The sequence below is a fragment of the Battus philenor genome, unplaced genomic scaffold (genome assembly GCF_028537555.1).
Source record: "Battus philenor isolate CCGP_79_NKW_IND1 unplaced genomic scaffold, ilBatPhil1.0.hap1 SCAF_4, whole genome shotgun sequence".
NCBI lineage: Eukaryota > Metazoa > Arthropoda > Insecta > Lepidoptera > Papilionidae > Battus > Battus philenor.
The window spans coordinates 15,901,141-15,925,175 of record NW_027181704.1 but is presented as its reverse complement, the minus strand read 5'-3'; the positions used below and the strand labels follow the sequence as shown (position 1 = coordinate 15,925,175).

Below are 24,035 nucleotides of genomic sequence, written 5' to 3'. Positions count from 1 at the left end.
CTTCAAACATAAAGTGATGGAATACAAAATTTTGTTAAATATATATTACTTATACACAAATAAAGTACCTCACTCCTGACCTCACTGACAAGCTGACAGTCGCTTCTGGACCCACAACAAGGTGTACTCTCAGGATTTCTCTACGAGATCGAACTACAAATTAGGAGATACGTAGACAAATGAATGTATAGGACATAGTCTGGTCAGCACTGAAAGTAGGCAGGTCACAAAAGCGTACAACAGACAGCCGCTATAGCCTTAAGGTTTTAGAGTGGAGACCACAAGATACAAGGTGAATAGACAACCTTTTTAAAGTTGCCGGGAGATGCTAGTTTCAAGCCGCTTCCAACCGACCTTATTATATTAGAGATCACTGGGTTGCTTCCTGCTGCTTCCTGAGGTTTATGCCCATCAGTGGACTTGTTATGGATGAAACGATAATGAATCACGATATTATTCTTATACGATTCGATTTTGATTTTTTACCGCATAGAGTATATATTGACGATCTTATAATTAAACGTAAATGCCCACTGTAAGGTATGGGCCACCCCCAAAGATATCTATGGGGGATATACCACAATCATCACGCTTGGTATGCGGGTTGATGAATACTCGTTTATGATTATTGCACAAAGTTTGAATTATATATAAGACTGTAATATGGGATTCGAATCCGCGACTTACGATCGTAAAGCCGTCAATCTTACCGCTGTGCTACCACTGCCCAACGCTGCCTTTATAAATATTAACAAAATATAATTGAGTAATATTAGAATCTCCACCGATAGCCGCACAATTGAGACGATGAACAAGAATCTATTTCGTAAACAAAACCGGTACATTGTTTTCAAGACTCTCCGTATTTTAATATAGCTTCTCAAAACCACCCTCAGGGTGGAAGGGTTGGGCGGATGATGGTTATTTATAAACCAATTAAAACCGCTGCAACCGCAAGATAACGTGTCGGACGAATCTAGAAGGGTTCTCGACATCGGATCTTGTCTTTTGAGGCGTTGATTAGTGTTGACCATTACTATTATTTTGGGATATAAACAATTGTATATTTTACTGTAATTGGTCATGTTAGCCCACTAGATATTAGTCCACTGCATGGCATATGGTTGCCCCAAAAATTGCCACTATGACCTGTTCTGCGCTGCCTGCATCCAGCAACTTCAGGAGACCTAAATTAAGTCTTCGGTCGTCCTAGTGGGATGCCCACCTACGTACATCTACTGCCTCATATAGTATATTGTTGGTAATTTATTATTAATCAATACATGGTTACAATAATTCAAATAGAGAATGCGATAAAGAAGCGAAAACAGCTGTTTTATTCAAGAAACTATTTGATTTAATTTGTTACCAATGTAAAACAACGTTAGCAGTCTTCGAGAGATTGGAAGAAGAGTAGCAATACACTGATCGTTTTTTAATATATGATAATACATAAAATACAAATTAAAATACAATGGTATAATCAATCCATACCAGCCATCAATGTATTGAATTTTGAATTGTGGAAGAGTGTGAAAAGGATTGTTAATTTATAACACTTACTATCTGATAACTAGTTTTTCTTGATGATTTTCTGCTAATTTTCTTATACATATAATAAAAGACGAAACGTTATAGCATTACATAATTAAAGCCTTTATGCCTCGAGGCATTCTATTCCAGTCAAAACCTTGAAAGGTAGAGACAAATAACGTGTTAAAATTTACCTTTCAAATAATACTACAAATGATTCAACAATAGCATACTAGCTGAATACGTACAAATCCCGTATGGAACATATATTCGCAACCCGCAGATGTTTATTTGGAGATTGTGTGTTGTGTTAGTGGCTTATATGCATGTACGATACAGATTAAACATAAAGCATTATCTTCAAAAAAAGAAGCTTTTGCGAAATATTGGAATACTGAAAAGCATATGCAAATGGATATTACTAAAAATATGAAGTGGGTAATGCAATTGTAAAAGTCTCAAGCCGTATAACTCTTTCGCGAAGTTAGCCGGAATCTACCTTGTAATGTGGGCTTATGTGTAGATCCCTGTTTTAAGATTTATCACAGCCAAATAAATTACTAACAATTATCCTAACTTATATTTTTAATTAATATATCAGTAAAATCTCTAAATATGTAACACAAATGAGAAATTTCAACATCAGCTTACCGCCATGCAGTAGCATCACTTCAGATAAGGATTGCGGTAAGAAAAGGGTTAAATGAAACGACAAATATAATCCTGCAACTTCTGAGCTAGCAGTATATTGCCGCGCGCTAACATTTGACTTCGGGTAGTCGCATGTAACAGCACTAATCAGTGTTCTGTCAGGACTCACAACCCCGGCATTGCTCGGACACTGTCTTATAAGTTTATTAGCTCGCGGATTTCGGATCCGCGAGCCCTGAGTCCGATGAAGCTGTAAAAGCCAAAACGGCTAACAGCGCCCAGCAACATTAGAATATAGCCAGTCTGTCAGGACTAGACCACATACCACTTCATTTCTAAAGACGGATCCTTTCAATCGTTTAGTATTCCTCTTTGTCATCCCAAGTCGCACACACACATGAACAGTCAGAAGTGGCTAAATGTTGATCTTTTTCATAATAAAATTAATAATAAACACTCTTTTGTCAAAGAATTGATGAATACGTCAGAAATCTGTCGTTATCGGAGCCCAAAACTCGACCCTGTCGGACTCGTAAAGCCGTCGATTAGCACAAAGGCTCGGGAGTAAAAAATATCGCAGGCCCACATCTGCCGGTCATCGGTCATGCGGAGATGATTAAGAGGAAGCATTCGTAAGGGTGAACGGGATTAATGGACCGATTACAATCTGACCGAGCGATCCCGTGAAGCTCGAATTTGTGGCGAACATTAGGGTTATCGGAATGCTTATTTGTTTAGACTCCCAAAATGAATTCGGAATTAACAATCAAAAACATTTTGTGCGTAAATTAATAAACTATTCCCGCTGTGTTATTTGTAATTACATTTTTTATATTTGCGTTCGTAATAATGAAAATATTTAACAATTTATACACAGTATGATAGAGGAAAACTTTTATTACACTATTCTTTTATAAAAGATATCTGGTTTTAGTTCACGAAGCTATAAAGAGGTGAATGAATGACTCATTTTTAGTAAAAACCTTTATATTTTTACACCTATTTCCAATCAAGTCGAAGTTTTTTTATTACTTTGTTATCATAACAATGTTCATTATTTACATAACCATTGATTTTTAGATAAGGTGTACCATATCTACAGCAAATGAACTATACATTTAATAGCTTTGATGATTCCTTACATCTATAACAATGTGTCATTCGTCTTCGTCATTTCAGCAAGCGCCCTCTGCAAGACTTAAGTCCTCTCCAAAGGTATATAAAAGTGGATATTCCACAATCGCCACACAAGACTAGAGATCGTGGTGTGATATTACGTTACCCCAAAGACACTGCTGCCCATCCTGTGTAAACTCTTTTAAGAGCACAGTGTGAGTTATATAAGTGAAGGTTGTATATCCGGAGAATCGAACCCGCGTCCTATGATCGGAAGCCTTAGGCCTCTACCGGCTGGTGTACGACTGCTCCAACTGCTAGGATATCAACTTAGATAAGAAGTAAAATCTAAGTTAATTTGTTTATAAAAGCCTCAATATTGGGTTAAAAAGTGTCGTTTTAAATAAAGAATGTTAGATTATTATAAATATAATAACTTTACTAGATGTGAAAGCACAACTATCTGTTTGTTTAAATAGATTTCTAAAAAGATGTATTATTTATACTTTACACACCTCTAAGATGAAGGTTTTTAGTATTAATATTGTACATTATTATTTATATTTAAATTCTAATTATTTTGAGAAACAGATAGGTTTACTAGTTTTATTGAAAATAAATAAATTAAGAGCTTAAAGCGCTTCTGAATTACAATTCATAAAGTCCCGCACGCTAGACAGACTATCTATAATCTTGTAGCCGTCGCCTACGGCGTAGCGACGTAGCTTACACGCATTTAGTGCTACGATTTTCGCATTTGCCCCGGAGCTATTGCGTGTTCAAGTCTACAGGGGGACCGGCGCTTTAGCTGATGTTTTATAGATAAATGATATTTATATAGCCCGGGGCGGTTTTCTCTCTTTTGACACGTATATAGATAGCTTTAGTACGAAAATTATTATTTCTTTTACTTGAATTAAAGGTACTCAATAAAACGTCTGTTTGTCTAGTATATTAGACTGTGTTAGAATTGTAAGAAACGATTTCTAGAAGGTACTAAACATTTTTTATACGTAGAAAGGTTCTCGACTAAGTGATCCGACGACATAATCTAGCTCGCAGGATGTCGCTGGATTTTTGTAGAAGGGGCCTACACTTCGTAGCGGGCAGTCTATCGGCAGACGTAATGATGATGATAATAATGATATACGTTTTATATGATGAGAAGAAAAGTATCAGGTGGAAAAGGTCAGTCCGTTTGGGATATTGTGGACTACAGCCCTTATCTTCTCGTTAAATAAATTTGAAATACTCTGTGGTGTACTTTCTATCTCTATGATTACAGATATTTATTAAACAAAATATATCAAAGTTTTTAAAAAAATTATCACAACAAATTTTGTCAAAATATTTACACAAACTTTAGCGTTAATCGAATGTTCAGATTATTTTTTAGTTTTCTCTTTAAAATAAATTTGCTACTATATTAATCACACTAGTATTGACGTTGATTTATGGGACACTCTTTGTATGAGTCAACTCCGGAGCTCTTTATATGTTGGACGATCTATGCAGATCTTCGTCTTGTATAGTCTTAGATATTAAGAAAAATTAAATTATTACTAAAAATTATTTAAACGAATAACGAGTTCGTGTCAATAACACTTGCATATAGATTGCGTCATCGAATTAACGCCGCTAACAATTCAATTTGAATGAATTACGTTCGAATTTTGAATTCGATTAAAAATAAACGGTCGATTGTTAACAATCCGCGTTTCGACACAATCGCTGAATGGGACCGTGAATAAATTAAAATTACATTCGTTCATTAAACCCAATCAAACGGCGAGCGGGTGACGCCGCGGGACGCGCGGGCAGGGGGGGTTGCATGTAACTAGGCGTCGCAAACACGGATAGAGTATAAACAAACAAAGGCAGATTGACAAACGTTTCCCGATCCCTCTGTATGCTCTAGAATTACGCCTTCCTTTGCGGTACTGTTCTACTATCAATTGGTCTTTCGTAAAGACCTCAAGAGGTCAAAGTATTCATCATTATTATTTCAGACATAGGTTATCCATTGTTGAATAGGCCTCCACCATAGATTTCCAATAGGACCTCTGTATATATATATATATACCTTTCTTTGTCGCACACATCTAATAAATACAGAGTTTCTACAAATAAAATTCAGTTTGTCCTGAGCACTCGTGTGTTACTTTTCACTCCAAGGTACAAGTCTCCTAAAAATATTAATGAGGAGGTCCTATAACGAACGAAAGAAACCGATAGCCTAAAGCACACGCATGTCGAAGTGGTCGAGGTGGCAGTGGGCACGCCATATCTCAGTACACGGTGGACGTCCACCTACAACTAGAACCGATGACTTTGTTATGGTAAATAAATCTAAATATTTTGCAACTTCAAAATGAAACAAAATACTCCGATAAATAAAGAGACTATAAAACCTAAGACTATAAATATAAGACTGTAAAATCTGATCTAGTTTTTTTTTTAATTTTTCACGTAACTCGAGGATACAATGTTTAACTCGTATATATAATAACATTTTTAAGTAAGTACAAATATCGATCGTGTTGTTTTTATATCATCATTTTATATAGCACGACCACTATTGGACTAAGGTATCCTATATATATTTCCAACAGGACAATTTTGAAACTCCAATATCACTTAAGTAAAAACATTAACTCTTTCATAATGCAATTTCCTTTTCGATCACGAGAGGGCGAAAAATTTTAAAGCAACCGTTACATCGAGTATTTACGAGCAATAAAAGTTTTATAGTGGCCAATCTTAAACAAGTGATGCGGGTGCGATGCATGGGTACTCACGAGTGCCTTTTTGCTTTTTATTTTATTATAAACAGCCTATTATTCAACCTTTAACTCCAGTTAGCCAAAACTTATAGATCTAAGTTCATTATCAAGGAAGTCTAACGAAGGTAGCGAGAAATTAAAGCCTACATACCTGACAGGAAACTTCAGACTTTTCGCCTGGCTGAAAAAGAATATATACTTTGGGTTTCGAAACCACCAATTAAATACAGATATATAACCAATAATGTAAACCTTTAATGGAATCAGGCGTTACTTAGTGCAAACTGTCTTTTGACTCTGTGTTTGGAAATAATCGGTGTAACATAACTCCTGAAGATGCCCCGTGGAGGGGTGAAACACGTGTTGAGTGGTTTAACGGTGGCAGTTGTGTTATTCGCATTGTTTGCCGCATGCGCATTTATCAGCGGACTGACGGGCGGTGCAGTTTGTTGCACGACTACTGCATGTGCGGAATTCATTCTGGTGGAATGATATTTAAAAAAATGATTTTATGTACACCACTTACGACGGACCTCATAAAAAGTCTCAAGGTCACCCTGAAAGTAATGGAGAATTCTATGCTCGGAGTTTCGCTGCGAGATTAAATCAGAAATAAGATGAATAACTAAGATCACGTAGCTCGAAGAATTGCTCGTTTGGATTGTCAGTGGATAGGATACATCGCTCGTGCAACTGCTGGCTGTTGGAGCTCAAAGATTCTCTAGTGGCGACCACGAGCTGACAGCATAGTTAACGTCGCGGGAAGACCTAGACAATTGTTTTAATTGCGATGAATTGACAAAAAATGTACATTTTTTTCTATATTTATGTTTTTTTTTCTTAAATACCCCCTTTAATGCACCAGTCTCTGGTGTACCCGTAACAGCCCTAAAAATTATTAAATCAAAAAAAGGCTTTTAACATCAGCGCTGTTGTACAGGCTAAGCTATACTGCAGTAAATTGCTGAGTAAGGTTTCACATTGTTGGTATTCTTACCTATATAATATACGTATTAACAACGTATGGCCTTCGAAATGGAATATATATATATATATATATATATATATATATATATATATATATATATATATAATCGTTCATGACTGCTTACAATAGGACGTTTGGAAGTAGCTTGCATCATCTATCAACCTATATTTAGACATCTTACGGTATGCTTGCCGATCTGTGTGATTCAGAATCTGTCACTTCAACTTGCTCATCCGCGAGGCTGTGTTCCGTTCTGTGTTCTGTGTTCCGTTTCCGTATATATATATAACGAACTAACACATGTCACACATACAAGGTTCGTAGGGTAGTTGTAGATTTTTTTGTAGCTAAGTGAGAGAGTAAGTGCAGATTTATAGCCGGTATAAAACTTACAGTCTCACGGTTTACGTTCTCTTAATGCGCTGTTCAGTGCATTTCGTACTTTTGCCCGGACAATGTGAATTGCATTGATTTAGAGCCAAAGCGTCGAGTGTGTTATTGCAATGTTTCTAATGTCATAAAGTTAATTATTCTCTTGTTGCTCTAATAGACTTAATATTGTCAAATTATTCTACTAAAAGTGTATTTTTTATTTAGTACTTTAATCTTTTTATAATAAACAACGGTTATAAAAAAACACACTGTTATAATGCTAGTGGGTTTACTACACTGTAAAAATAAATAATAAAAAAAAATCGGCAGAAATCATGAATTATATCCGCACCGCCGAAACGAACTGAAATAAAACGTCTACGGAATTAAGTTCCCTGTTATATATTATACAAAAAGTGTTTCAATAAATAAATCATATAGCCTTTTGTGACATTAATAAGATTATTAAAATTATAGAGTCTAAAATGACAAATATTGAGTAAGAATATATAAACTTTGGGTTTCGAAATCACCAATTAAATACAGATATATCACCAACAGTAAATCTACTCTTAACTTCCATTATCTTTTAAAATATCTACATATAAACATTCCGGTTGTATGATATTTAAAAAAATAATTTGTGTTTGAAATGGTCGTACGAAACGTAATCATGTAAACTGGACATTGTTAGGGCCTCGTTAAAATAGGTTAAGACAGTCAAAAACAAATTTGAATATATCAGCACGTACGGTATTGTTTGTGGAATATAGATCCTTATATAAAAATGATAAAGATATACGAAAATAGTAATTAGTCTTTGTAAGCTGTAAAGCCTTCAAAAAGTGTGTAAGTTAAAAATTTCTTTAATTAGTCGCTAGAACGCGTCGCCTACCTTTGAAGTGTTCCAAAAACCGTAAAGTCGTACCCATTTACGAGTTGCTACGATTTCTGGTATCACCCATACACAATTCGTTATTTTCGAGAAATCAAGCGCGATAACGAGCATTTGTGTTCATGCAATTTTCAACTTTCTCACACTAGACTTAAGAGCTATAGGAAGAAGCGTTTGTTGGTCCGACATTGTTGAAACTGTAATGATGGGTATACTTCTGTAGACAATAGAACCGAATACCCTATGCTCATTTAAACGTAATAAAGCTGACGTCATATATAATTAAAATAAATCATAATATACTCAAATATAAAGAAGAATTTTCTTTAATTAAGACTCGTGTGGAATATGACATGTTATAAAATAAAAAGATTATACAATACACACAGATATGATCCTCTCTAGGCAAAACATTAGACCTCTGTCTTGTTTAATCTTAAGCGACGATAAAGCCTACTATGGTACATGCATGCCTAGAAGAAACCGTTTCAATATTGTCTTGAAGACTGCTCATTTATAATTGGAAATAAACACGCCGGTTGTTCCACTACTTGGCTGTTTTCACTATAAAAGTGTAAGCAAAACTCTTAGTGCAGGTGGAAGGAATTTATTATGCTGACCGTGGGACTTTTGAATAGAAGATATCTGTATTTACCTAAAATTAAACCTGTGCATGTGTGTTACTGCTTTAGTTTTAAAAAAAATATTTAAATAATTTTTAGTGTCACATTGATTGCTTGCATAAAATTTTGTTGTACTTAAACATTGCCGTGTGAATATTATATATGTCCTGATTCAGCAGAATTTAATGAAAGAGCCTATTCAACGGAGCCGTTAATGGCCCACTACCTTATTTCTATTCCGCGCTTACTAATAGCTTCGACCTCCTCCCGATTGGCGTATTAGAGGCTTTTCAAACTCGATCCCTTCCCCGGCACTCCGCGCACTCGCTCGGCTTTTGATAGTTAATTAAACGTCAGCAGGGAAATATTCGCGTCATTAGGAAAAGTCGAGACGCTGCAGTCGTGGCCGGAAGCGCCGTCGCCGCTCCCCAACCCCCCTCACTTCCGGTCGCCCGGGACCTACTGTGCGTTCTCGATGTGTTGCGTAACAAGTTGAAAGTGTGTCTCATTAAAATTATTGTTGGGTACGCGTTTTAATGCTCGTTTAGTTAACTTCGCGATTAAGCTCCTTTTATTAGAATTTAAATCGCTTTAAAGCTCTTCTCTTCTTCAATCTAAGTCCTATTAAAATCACTTATATATTTCATATATAAAATTAATACTTATGTTAATTCTATTTACTGTCACTGTACTGTTTGTGCCTGTCAATTTAAAGCACTTCTATTCTTCAATCTAAGTCTTATTAAAATCACTTAATATGTCATATATAAAATTACCACTTATATTGACTCTATTCATTGTCATATAAACCATTTTTATTTTTATCATCAAAATCTGAAATAAACCAGTTCCAACCGGTCTCATTAGATTTCTATGAAAGCGACCTATTTCTATCATTAGACGTAATGACTGAAATTAATTACTGTTAATATTTTAACATTACGATAGAATAATTTAATTTAAAACATACTGAACGTATAAACGTGTATGTTTATACATTAGGAGTGCAGACAAGATATCGTAGACAGGAATATGGTTGCCACTGGTTGTCAGGGCAGTAGCTTTCTCTGCGTACCATAATGCCACATTGCGATCTCCAACACGCCTGCCAGGAGTAGAGATTATAGTATATCCCCCCCATAGATATCTTTGGGGGAGGCCTGTACCTTGCAGTGGACATCTATGGTGTAAATGATGCAGTAAAATATTTATTATTTAATATTATTATGAACATTAGATCACTATAGTGAATACACGTGTTTAATTTTGATAAAACAAATGCTTATGTATATGTTACGAAATATCTGTGAATTAGTAATCAAATGAGATTGACGAAACTAAAAATATTTTAAGTTCTTTCTAAACACTCAATACTTACGTATTAATATAGCAAATTATAAACACTTTAATAATAGCTATAACATTTTAACTTCATTATTTATTTCGAGCGCAATTTTGTATTTGATACTAAACAAGGCTTAAATTAATTAGAAGTAAATTACTTAGATAAGTTAAAAAAAGAAGCTATAACATTATGTTAAATTCAATATATTCGACTAAAAGATGGCACGTATATATAATTACGACTTTGAAATAAAAATACACATAAAACAATAATAAGAGATAGAGTTAACTAATTTGATAAAGTAAGTAGAAAATTGAGAAAGAAAACAATGTTGTGGTAGTACAATGTTTCTCCCGTTTTAGGGTAGTGGTGTATTAATACTAAATAAACAAATGCATAACTACACGATAAGAAAGATTAAAATACTTGGCAATAAATGATATATATCTAATATATAAAACTCTCGTGTCACAGTGTTCGAACTTGAACTCCTCCGAAACGGCTTGACTGATTTTTACCAAATTTTATATTCGTAATCAGTAGGTCTGAGAATCGGCTACTATCTATTTTCCATACCCCAAGTGATAAGGGTTGTTCACCCTAGAAATTTATTTTTTATTTTTTGACAAAATTTTTTGTTTTTATTTTTTTATGATATAGCATACAAAAATACATACAAATCTAAATTTTCACCTCTTTACAATCAACCCTTATTTTTTATTTGTAAATTAAAATATCAATTTTTTTTGCAAAACAACGTTTGCGGGATCAGCTAGTATATATATATATATATATATATATATATATATATATATATATATATAAATATATATATATATATATATATATATATATATATTTATATATATGATACATCTTTTCGATATCACGTCTGTATTTAAGACGTTAAAATTTATTTAGTGATATATAAACTCGTGCGGAACTCGGAGCCAGAGAGGGTTTAAGTATGGAGATCACGTACAGGAAATCGCGTCTTATACTTCCACCCAGAAACTGTATAATTGACTTTGTTAATGTCGAGTGAAGACACTAGATGAAACTCGTCGTTTCAGCCCATAGACGCCTGTTGTACAGTATAGGCCTTCACCAAAAGATATCTATGTAAGATATACCATAATCACAAGGCTTGGTAGGTTTCGAGATAGCATCGTCCTCTGCTACTCTCTCTAAACGTAAGAAAAGGACTAATATTTAGCCACTTCCGCACATGCAGTGGTAGTCGTGCAATAAAGTGCACCGCCCGCCAGCCCGCTGATAAATGCGTATGCGGCAAACAATGCGAATCACACAACCGCCACCGCCAAATTACTCAACACCTGATTGAGAGCTTTGGCAATCCTATGTAATTAATGCACAAAATGTGTTTTATATATATATATATATATATATATATATATATATATATATATATATATATATATATATATATATATATAATTCGACGATATATAGACTATACCGGAAATCGAACCCGCGATCTTATATCGCAAGTCTCATTTAATAATCGATTTAAATGTGATTAAGTTTTGATGCCGTATGCATGGATGCTTTCAAACAGTTCTGTTAAAATTATAGGGTCAGTCTATATCGGCTAAAATGACATAGTAATCGCCTAAACGATTTTGATACTAAATAAATCGATTTTAAAAACAATGTAATCTACATTCGAGTTATCATAGTAGAGCAAAGGCGATGCCTTCGCGTGAGAAGCAGTAAATATTTCTCTTCAATTTGAATTCGCCACATCGTAATATCGTCGATGCGTCTGCGAGCTTTTGCTCATCAAGACAATAAAAGCACATCCTTACTATGAAATTGTGATAATTATTTTGCTACTAATATAAATAATAATAAACCTTGCTTGTTTTCATACATAAATACAATGAAAATATTTTTTTTAATACTGCAACAAATAATTGATTCAAATAAAAAAAAAAATAGTGTATAAAACGACTTGGGAATGAATCTAACTGGTGTATTAAAGATATTTATGAAAGTAGACCAGAGTTCCCCAAACTTTTTTGTGTGGTAGACCCCCTACTTGCCTGATATTGATTTCCTGTAAATTTCTAACTGTAGTTTCGTAAGGTAAGTTCTACTGAAGTTTAGTCTTAAAAACTTAAAGTAAAAACACATATTAATTTATACATTTATTAATTGAATTTAAATTAAAACTACTCAAAATAAAATGTTGTATCTGTTATATAAAATATACGTAACATTAAATAAACTATAAATAAAATAACATAAAATATATACTTCATAGGTACTTTTATAAATAATGTAAATGTATTGATATTATAAGATAGTATGATGTAAGTAAATAGGTACTATCAGTGTATGTGTTGAGATCCACTATCGTGGACCCCTATTTTCATTTCATGGGCCCCCAATTTTTTTTCTCTGACGTAGAACTCTTGCAGATTGTCATAGACCCTTAGGGATCGATATAAACCACTTTGGGAATCACTGAAGTCCGGCACCGGTAGAGTACAGAGACTTGCGATAGCAGGTAGCGGATTCGATTCTGCTGATACAATCATAAATAATTCACACTTTATTCATTAATTGTATATGATTACCACTGCTCACAAACAGGTTTCTAGATGATAGACAGCAGCGTCCTCTGCGTACCATAATAGTGTGATCGCCAATCCACCTGCTAAGTTTGGCGATTATGGTATATCTCCCATTGATATCCTTAGGGCAGACTAATGCCTTAGCGTGTGTAGATCTCCTATCTATATCTAATATATAAAATTCTCGTGTCACGGTGTTCGAACTTGAACTCCTCCGAAACGGCTCGACCGATTTTTACCAAATTTTATATACGTATTCAGTATCTCTGAGAATCGGCTACTATCTATTTTTCATACCCCTAAGTGATAAGGGTTGTTCACCCTTAAAATTTTTTCCTTAATTTTTTGACGAATTTTTTTGTTTTTATTTCTCTATGATACAACATACAAAAATACATACAACCCTAAATTTTACCCCTCTATGATAAACCCTTATTTTTTATTTGTGAATTAAAAACTTTAATTTTTTTTGCAAAACCACGTTTGCGGGATCAGCTAGGTATTCATATAAATTGAAAAATGTCATTACAGGGCAGAACTCAATTTACTTCTATTTCCTATCAAATTGTACTATTTGGAAAATTTTCACCACGTGCTTGCCAGTGTATAATATGCAGGATGATTGGTTACAGGTCTAAAATCAATAAAGGAGTGATTATATAGCTCATTAATCAGCAAAAAGTTTTAAATATTTTACATCTATTTCCGACCACACTGTGTAAACACTCTGAGATGTGTAACATTGTTTTTTTTTTTCTATTGAAGTACGACAGAATTTTTTTTTTTCAAGCTGTACTAAATCTATACTTATTCTCTGTTGATATAGGAGCTGTTAGGCCGAAGGCTTTTACAGCTTCATCTGAACTGAGTTCACCGAACGGTAGGGTCCGTGAACCAACCGGTAGGGTCCGTGAACCGGTAGGTACAGATAGTAACCAATAATTAATTTAAATATATTTTATTTCGAATTTTTAAACGATTTTTTAATTATATTATCATTATATTATTTATGATCTATAAGATAATTGATTGAAAGTAAATGAGCTATTCACTCTTTTAAAGCCTTTTTTCACTTATATAACAGGTTAGATAACATCAGCGCAGCGAAGGTTAAAAATAGATAAGTTGGTATTGATACCAATATTGATATTGTAGATAAGATAATTAGATTTATCGATCATTTTAAATTAATATGAAATACTTATAAAATTCTGAACGTGTTCCGAGATTATGATCCAACAACATAATGATTAGGAGGCACTTCAGTTATCAATGCGCCCGTATATTCGACATCCTATACCCCACGCGGTTCCATCCGGACACTAGAAGGTTCCCATCCTTTATTGTTAAAAAATTTAATTTTAGCAAGCAGTTGCTTTACTTCTTGGTGTTCATTTTTTTATTTTAATATATCCGTTATTAGAGGACCTCTCGTATTCAAGTCTTATTTTTGGTGCGGGGATATATTTAACAAATTTTTTTTTGTCGGAAAACTTTCCTATTTTTACTCTCTATCTCCCTCATATTTTCTATAATTCACACGGAATTTATTTACATTCACGCATCGCCTTTCATACTTCACTACCTTACTAGTAATTTTAATTATTAAAATTTCCAATTGACTATTTTTATTTCCATCGATTTTTCTATTTTGTATAACTTTACTGTAATAAATTTCTCATTTTATCTATAAAAAATTCTTTTCAATATTATATATAACTCAATATATGAAAATGTCTTCCCTTTCCTTGGTATTGTTACCTTTGCACCAAAACCGCAAGAAAGTGTTGCGGTTCCCTTCATCTTCCAAAAGAGAAGCGATGCTCGGTGTGTATTCTGATTTATTTTCAACCGTTGAAAATTATCTTCGCTTACATTTATATGCTATGTATTTTTAATAGGGTCGTAAGAGACCACAGTCAACCAGCAATCGCATCAGTTTCAACGAGGATGGACGACCTGGTTAAAACCGCCAAAATTTTGTTAGAAATCTATGCAAGATGCCTACGTATGAAAATATGATTGTATACTTTACAACTTTAGTAAGTACTTTATAAGTTAGGCAATCAACTACTAACGCCATCTATCGGCATCGCCTTAAGTTACAATCCCAAATGTCGTCTTAGTTCGTTGCAAATTGTATCAACTTCCCACGTATTTATAATTTTTGTACATAATCATATTTAAGCACAAACCTGATATCAGACATCCAGTGTATCATTATTTATGTAAATGTTATAAAGTATATTTTGAATCATATAATGATTTTTTATAACATAAATAACAACATTTATATCATCACATAAGCCGTAGGACGTTTATTACTAGACATATAGCCTTAATCATAGGTTTCCAATAAGACCGTTTGGTAGCGGCTTTAATAATATCAATCGACCTTGTGTCTCTATCAACCCTTGCCGCAAAGTTTTACTTTCGAATGTTCCACATTTTGTTATTGACTCAAGTGAACGGAAAACGTAAAACAAATACTTATATGTAGAATTGTTAGTCATTCGCGTTCAACTAAATCTTTAAGAAAGTTCATATGCCGAACAAATAGTCCAGAGACATTATAAAGGTTCTCCCTTGACCTCTTTACGAGTTTTTAGAAGGTCCTGGCTCTAATATGCGTACGTGCTGGCGGCCGCAATGGCCACGGTAAAGAGTAGGCCCCCCTTCTCCCCCGCCCCCGCGCCCCCTCCTCAAAAATATAAAGGGCCAAAATTAAATTCCGTACGCTCCATAAAGTATAGAATTACGTCATTACTCGCAAAGAGAATTTTCGCTTTTTACGTGTTCATACCAGTCGCTTTTTTTTGTGTGTGCAGCGAGTCGTTTGACTTTATTCTTTGTTTTAAATATATTCGTTTTTTAAATTATTAACGTATTTCATGCCAGTAATTGTGGATTTGCGTAATAACTGATTGGTTTAATATTCTGTTTTTTTATAAACCAGTAATTGCTTAGGCGATCTTTGGGGGAAGTCTATGTCATACAGTGGGCGTCTATCGGCTTAAAGAAGAAGTTGAAGTGCTTAGATAGCGTAAAATAGAAGGTCGTTGGGGCCATAAAGTTCCGCAGTGGAGGTTAATGGCCGACAAGTGCAATGTATGATGTCCACAGACGACAGATAATTTTGTTAACGTTGTCAAAAGGCGTTGGATGCTAGCAGCTACCAACTGGTCTTATTAAGAATAACTTAAAGCCTATACTGGTTTTCAACCTTTTTAATTTGGTCCTTTTGAATGTCATTTACTTTGCCCTTGCGTTAAGATAAAATAAACGAAATTAGCCCCTTTGAGCACCAATATAAAAGCTAATACAGAAGGTAAGATGTCGAAATTGCCACACTTGACCTGGAAAACGTCGTTTCATTTGATCAAACATTCTACGAGAGCCGATATACGTAAGACGCCATTGTTCCGTTTTAAAGTTTGAGATCTAATGTTGCGTGACGGCGGAGCGGGAATTTTGATAATCCGCGCCACGCGAATCTCGACCTTAAGCCACAAGTAATTCAACTTAATTCAATGGCACGTGACGAGCGAACGGAAATTTGATTGTATCGCACGATTACGCCATTATATACCTTACACCCAATAGTTAAGGATACAATTAGATGAACGCAAATAACACATGTTCGCGCGGGGAATTCGTGAGATTATAATAGGTCATTGTGGATGCACCCGATGCGGTTAAACAATTTGTTACTTTATTTTGTATGTAGTTAGGTTAAGTTTTGCGCGTTTGGTAAAGTTTTCTGAGGACGTCGCCGCGGCATATGCTTTAACTTCCTAACATTTTCATTTAATGGTTGAGCCGTTGTCTAAAATTACCCTGTTGTGTCGCGCGCTGTCACGAGTACTACGATCTATGCATCTCTGAACGTTTCATTATCTAATATTCTCGTGATTTTACGATGAATCTCCGTCTATCAGATATAACAGTCTCTTTATCACAGAAAACCCCTTTTTATCCCTTCCATTCGTACTAGAACTTTCCATAAAAATCTAAATTCAAATAACCCTTCCACCGTAATTCGCCTACCTATCTACCTAACCTGTTAGTCGAATTTGTAAAACATTTAATAATCTAACCTGTTTCGTGACTATATAATTAAATCAGAAAGACGTGGAGTTGGGACATTCAATTAAATTAGCAGTGGATGAGATACATAGATCAAAGAATAGCCGCTGGGGCCACGAAATTCGCGACAAGAGTAGAGTAAGACGTTCACTAACCAGGTGAACAAATGACTTCGCTAAGGTAGACGGAAGACGATGCAGGTCGCTTGCAACTTGTCCTATTTGATATATTGAGTAGAAAGCCTATCTCCAGCAGTGATTGTCAGCAGTTAAACAGATAAAACTTATTATTGATATACTTTTTAATAATTTTCTCGTGTAAATTGTAACTTTTTTTCGTCTTACATACAGATTTAGTGTAGAAGCTTTTAAGGATGATCTTATAGCTCACTTTTCAACATAATGTTTCACAACGATGCCTATTTTTAATCACCTACATAATATAACTTCTGGCCATAAAGTCAAGAACAATAATTATTTTTAATAAATAATATTTTTAAATTTTGATATACGTATTACATTATTTATTAAAGATAAAATTCGTTTATTGAACATTAAAAATAACAGAACTCTTATTGATCGCCGATTCGATCGATCTATTTATTTTTTAATCTATTTTATTTTTAACTATACTCTGCTTCACAAGGTAACATAGTTATGTAGAAGAAGCAGGAAGAAACTCCACGACACGACAACACACCGTATAAGATTCTTCAAATATAAATATGTGTGTTTAACATTCATTTATATATATATTATTATTCATTCATATATATATATATATATATATATATATATATATAGCCTAGCACGTTACCAGTGAGGACATTTATATCGTTATCTTATGCGGTGAAATAGACCGATCATCTGCTATCCAAGACGTTCTTTATTCAAATGTTTACTTCGTTTCTCTTCTATTCCCTCTCACTTTAGTAAGTTATTTGTTTTTCTTTTCCAGGTGAGTCGCAACACAATGGGGATGGCAGTGGCTACAGTTATATAAGTGAGTACAGACATTGTACCAATTGTATCTATTTGAGAAATACGGACGAGGAAGTGTTCGTACCTGTAGTTCTTATTTATGTTACATGGAAATGGTTGACTTAGTTGAAATATTTTACAATTAACAATGACCAGATACCGTGAAATAGTTGTATATATGTATGCGAGGCTTCCACTGCTACTAGCTTCGCTACCTCATCTTACACTAGGTGCCTTATTTGGGCTACCGTGTAGTGGAAACCCGGTCCTTAATTAAAAAAATTAACATAAAATGACCTGAAAGATACGTATTATTGTTCGGTATTAAAGTACTTGTTTAACAATGTATATGATTTGATTTGCCGATTATGGTATTTCCCCCTATAAATATGTCTAGGAGAGGCCTATTAACCTATTGGCTTGGACCCCATGCCTACTAACGCAACGTTACATATCCATCCACAAGGTTGACAAACTTTTTGAAGTAGTCTGGAAATTGGTTATATTGGAAATCGATTGAGACGGCCTGAAATTAATATAAAAATTTGTTGTCTTCCTATTTTCAGCCGATGGGCGCCCACTGCAAGGCATTAGGTCTCTCCTAAATGGCCCAGCGCTTTCCGCATTTAGCGACCCTATGCCTTTTTTATATATTGTCTCACAATTATTTCGCGTATATATATGTAGTAGACATAAAACACACATTTTATTTCGAATTTGAAGCGGTTTCTATCTGTATATTTACCTACCCGATTTTAACTAATTGTTAAAGTTGTTCAACGTTGCCTGGCACGTGTTCAGTGGTGACATATGGTTGTTCACGTCTTCCAAAAAGCACGTAGAGTGTCGCTTTGTATATACAATGCTTTAGTAAACATTGTTCTATGCGTTGATAAAAAAATATTCAATATTTTTGAATATTGCTTCAACTAGTCGTTTAATTTGGTTGCATTTAGTGAGACGAAAGAAGGCGTGATGTATAAGAGATATCTGATCTCGTGTGCGTCTTGTCAAATCATTTTTAATACAGAAAAGAAAAATCTACGAGTAACTATTTTTTTATCATTTATACGAAGTATTTGACCTCTGTTTCGCCTGATCTTAAGCGATGAGGCCTAAGATAGTACATGCTTGCCTAAAAACCCTAAAACCCTTGTCTTGAAATCTCCAAAGTTATAATTGTCTGGATAATGAAGCCAGTAGGCTGTTCCAGTCCTTCCTGTAATGGGTCTTTATTTACATTGTAATTCTCTTAATATCTTTTACAATCCTTCAATCGCCTTCATCGCCTCACTTCCTTCACCTTATCTTCAGAGTTCTACAATTTCGCGTTTATTGTTATATATATAGATATATGTATATATATATATATATATATAAATATATATATATATATATATATGTATTATATCATAGTTATTCGAAAAACTATATATAATAGGAGGCGAGTAACACTTCTGCGTAGGAATAACACAGCATTACATTACTTCCACCTTTAAAGATATTCCTTTCAAACAGAATTTCGCTCTAGTTTGATTATGCCGACGTAAAAACTTGTCCCGTTGAAGATTTTCCAAGTTTACCGCGCGGTCCGCTAACTCGATTAATAAACTTCTGTTACGTCGTCCTTCTTAAACCATTGGCTACATTGATAAAACTGTATTCAATGTCCTTTATAGGAGTCTTTCATTAATTTTTATACAGTACAAACTTTATCGGTAGGGCGTAATTATTAAATTTTAGTTATTTTTTTTATTAAGTCACCTAAAATCCTCTGCCGTTAAATAAGAGAAATGTTTTATAAGATAAATTATTTTATTGTATGCTCTCAAACGTGCTTCCAGAGAATGGGCAGCGTCTAACATACCATACCACACTGCATTGTCAATATGCCTGCCAAGCATCACTTCATAGATATATTTGAGGTAGGCCTAAGGTTTGCAGTGGGGTCTATAGGCGGAAATGAAGGTATCGACGTTCATACTGGTCTCCATATAGCGTCTTCCGAAGATCTTAACAATGTTGTCACGTTCTACGTCGTGATTGCCGCACGCTAACGAACATATGTCGTGGTTGCTACGCGGCATGTCCACCACTACATGATTTGTCTTTACAATTATTGTTACATTAAGTAAGTATTTAAACTTTACAAATGTATACAAATAAAAGAACTAAATTAGAATTACAGTACGTGATGTCTCCCGCGAGTAATTTCAGCGAAAGTCTGAAATAAATTCGGTCCCGATTTTCAACGCAGCGTTCAAGGGTAAATTTAACAAAGCGGTCTCTGGTGACCCTAAGTTTAAGCGACTACTTTGATGGAAGAGGTAAAGATAGGAAATAGGTTTATAAAACTCAGGTGTTCTTCGTGTCGTATAACACTTTACTTACGAAGTCATATATACATATATGTATATATCTCGATTTCAGCCGGAAATGAGCCTCCACATAGATTTCCTATAAGAGCAGTCAGAAGCAGCCAGCATCCAGATTTATTCCATTAGAACAGCCGAAAGTATTAATCCCCCAGCGAAGTAAAAAGAACGATAGGCACTTTAAAGAAAGAAAGAAGAAAATTTTAAGTAAAAAAAATAAATTAAAAAATTATTAAATTTGAAAATGTAAAGTCCCTGTTTGAAAAATCTCTCAAACTCTATCATAGAGGTAGCGAGAGGCGCCTCAAAAAGGCCATTATAAGCATAAAAAATAATCCCAGCGATCTACGCTTCTGTGCGCTATTGTGCTGATCCGTTGCGCCATTTTATTCAACAACGAATTTCTAAGCATATATATATATATATATATGACGCTTATTGATGTTTCCTTTCGCTTTTTGCTTTTGCAATGTTATATATTTCATAAAAGGTGTCAATTTTCTTATTTATCTATTTATAAATGTTATTTTTCACTTTGGAAGAAATAATTTTATTGTATGATCCAGTGATGACTATTATTATTCATGATGTCTTCAACTGATCTCACATAGATTGAATTTCGAAATAGAAACGGGGGTTGGTAGGTCAGCAGACAATAATCATGTTTTGCGATCTTAACGCGAATGGACTATAGTCTTTTTGAAGTCCACTTTCATGTAATTCCTAACCAATACACAATAGTTTCATTGTAGGCATGAAAGAAAATAAAATATCTATATTTGTAACGTATTCAATATTGTTATCGCAACAATGGAACGACAACAGAAATGAAGTCTGAAAGTTTTTCATTAAAATAGACCCGTCGACTCGTCATTAAAATGTTATGTAATAAATTGAAAGAAAACAATCAAAAAGAGTAAAACCACATCGGACAGCGTTAAAGTTACGGTGGGCGACATTCGCGACAGCCGAAGAAAACTGACCCGTAACGCAAACCAGCGCCAACTGCACCGACGACTCGCCCGGTTCGCATTTTCAATTCCTTTCACGTCTCGACCTGTCCGCATTGCTTCCTACTTTATCTCACTTACTGAAACTTATACAGTGCGTCCCTTTCGCAGCTGCATTCGATTGCGGAGCCGATTTTCAGGTCTCAGCGAAGCGGGCATTTGTTTCCTCGCATAGAAAACTTCTGATTTTATATGCGACGTATGGAGCGAGATGTTTTTGTTATTTTTTACCCGGTCGTGTTCAATATTGATACAGTGTTGAAATATGCATTCTGATATATGAAAATATTGTATCTATACTTACATTGTTCATCTATACTTTACAATTGTTGCTAAATAGCTGAATGAATATGATTATATGACTCAATCTGAAATCAAAGATGTGAAATTTACATTTGGAAACTGCATTAATAAATTAATATATAAAAAGGGGGAAAATAATTCTGAAATAATAATAAGCTTTATTTAATTCCATACAATATTACAATTAATTTTTAATTATTTATTAAGTGCACGTATAGTTCCTGTTCGACTGAAAGCAGGTTGCCACGTGTCTTTGTCAAGTCAATTTTTTCCCGCGCTTGCTTGGATACATCTGCCCATCTGGCTTTTGGTACTCTTGGTCTGGTACCTCTTGACCTAGACCACTTTATTAACTATTAAATTTTTTAATAGAATCAGGCATTACCTTGCGGAAGTCCATCCTAAGTAAGAAAAGGACCAATGTTTAGTCACTTCCGCACATGCAGTCAGACCGCTGATAAATGCGTATGCGGCAAACAATACGAATCACACAACTGCCACCGCCAAATCACTCAACACGTGTTTCACCCCTCTGAGAGGCATCTTCAGGAGTTATGTCACACCGATTAGTGCCAAACACAAAGTAGACTATTAAAATGAAAAGTGACCAAATATTTTAAATGAATATTGGAATAAAAATTCTCCAAATCTCTCTCACTTCCCAAAATTCTCCAAATAGCTCTCATGTTTGAAGCAAAGTACTTTATAATACAATTACTAAAACTTTGTACCTATTCGAATAGTAATAATAATTAACCTATAGACGACTAGAATGAATCAGTCCATCTTTGTGGACCTCGGGAAATAGATCAAGGAGAAAGTATTAAGGCAAGTAATATTGCCTCCCCAGTGGACGACGAAGAACATAGCCCATATTCCTAAGGTTGTGCAGAACAATAGAACAGAATTTAATACGTAGTAATTAGACTTAGTTACGTAAGGTAGAGTCGAGTAAAACCTTAATACTGTGTTATAAATAAAAACTGATAAAAAATTTGCTATTAATGTAGGTGCTGTTACTAAGAAGAACAAAATAAAAACAAGATATAGAAGCAGGTCTTAAACCAGTAACTAAGTCTTGGGAACACTGGTGATGAATGTTAGAGGAAGTCTGAAAGAAGTGCTAAGAATGTAAACAGTGACAGATATTGTGAAGAACAAAAGTTGATGTACAAAATTAAATATGAAAGCACGAAAGAAGAAAATAATATTAAAATCAAAACTAAATAAAACATTTACCCACGTAAACAAAGTCTGTATACCACATGAAAGGGTGAAGGTCCTCAAAAACCGTAAACTTAATTTTAAGATGATGATTGTAGATGATTGTAATGACCCTATACGAGATGAAGAAGCTAAGCTAACGAAGCTACTTTGCAAACTACTAACAGATCAACCATTGTTACTAGATAAGACAAGCAAAGTTCAAGTGAATGTCAAGCTTTCGCTCGCAGATGTAGGGGTGAACGAAAGATCCATATACAGAATTAATTATATAAACTAGAAAAATATAATGTAAATGAAATTTATCAAATGAGGTATAAAGATTTGTTTTCTTTTTATTCCAGTTGTACACCCTCCAAGAAAGGAGATGTTCTGACGGTGAAGGTATATCTAACATTACCACTTTACCCACCGCTTTCACTCCAACTAAAACGCACTTTTAGCAGATGTAAAGTTTTGCACACACTATTTACTAAATTGTTTTTATATCCTATATGCAATTGGTTTTGCTAATATAGTGTGAAATGAGCCTAATTTTAACATATGTATTTATTACTTATTGCAGTTATATAAATATATCTATGTATTAACAAATAATTCTCATTTTTTATTCTAGTGGTAATGCGACAAAATCCTAACGTTGTAAAAATTTTGTATGTAATTATTATCTAAAATAGCACGATGGTATTCTGCTTTTAGATGCTGTAATATGATAATTATTTGTTTCATAACACCTTAAAAATAAGTATATAAATATATGTGTATGTATATATATATATATATATATATATATATATATATATATATATATATATATATATAATTATAATCATAGTTAAGTATTTTTATTTTTTGCGCGCCTATCTATGGTCCGCAAATCGATCTTTTGTATAGTCTACTGTTTGTTTGCGTTAATAATTCGTAAAGCCATCATTGTCTGCGGGCCTATTCACGACGCATAACTATTCAAACAGGTGTTTTGTAGTCTAATATATGATTCGTGGCCCATGACTGATCAAATTATTTTGCTCTTCGAGTTAATGTTGAAGGTAATCATCACTGTCCGCAGACCTGGCCACGCCCAAATATTTTTGCTCTCATGCTGTCTTTTCTTCGTTAAAAATGTCCTGAATTAACATTGTCCGCCGAGC

General features: G+C 34.2%; 1 protein-coding gene across 1 annotated transcript in view; it reads left to right on the top strand.

Moving 5' to 3' along the window:
* Ten-m (teneurin transmembrane protein Ten-m) overlaps positions 1-24,035 on the top strand; it is a 391,498-nt gene that overhangs the window by 58,124 nt on the left and 309,339 nt on the right. Inside the window, exon 2 of the mRNA XM_068772043.1 lies at positions 17,950-17,994. Within this exon, the coding sequence (XP_068628144.1) occupies positions 17,950-17,994 (45 nt within the window). The remainder of the gene's footprint in view (positions 1-17,949; positions 17,995-24,035) is intronic.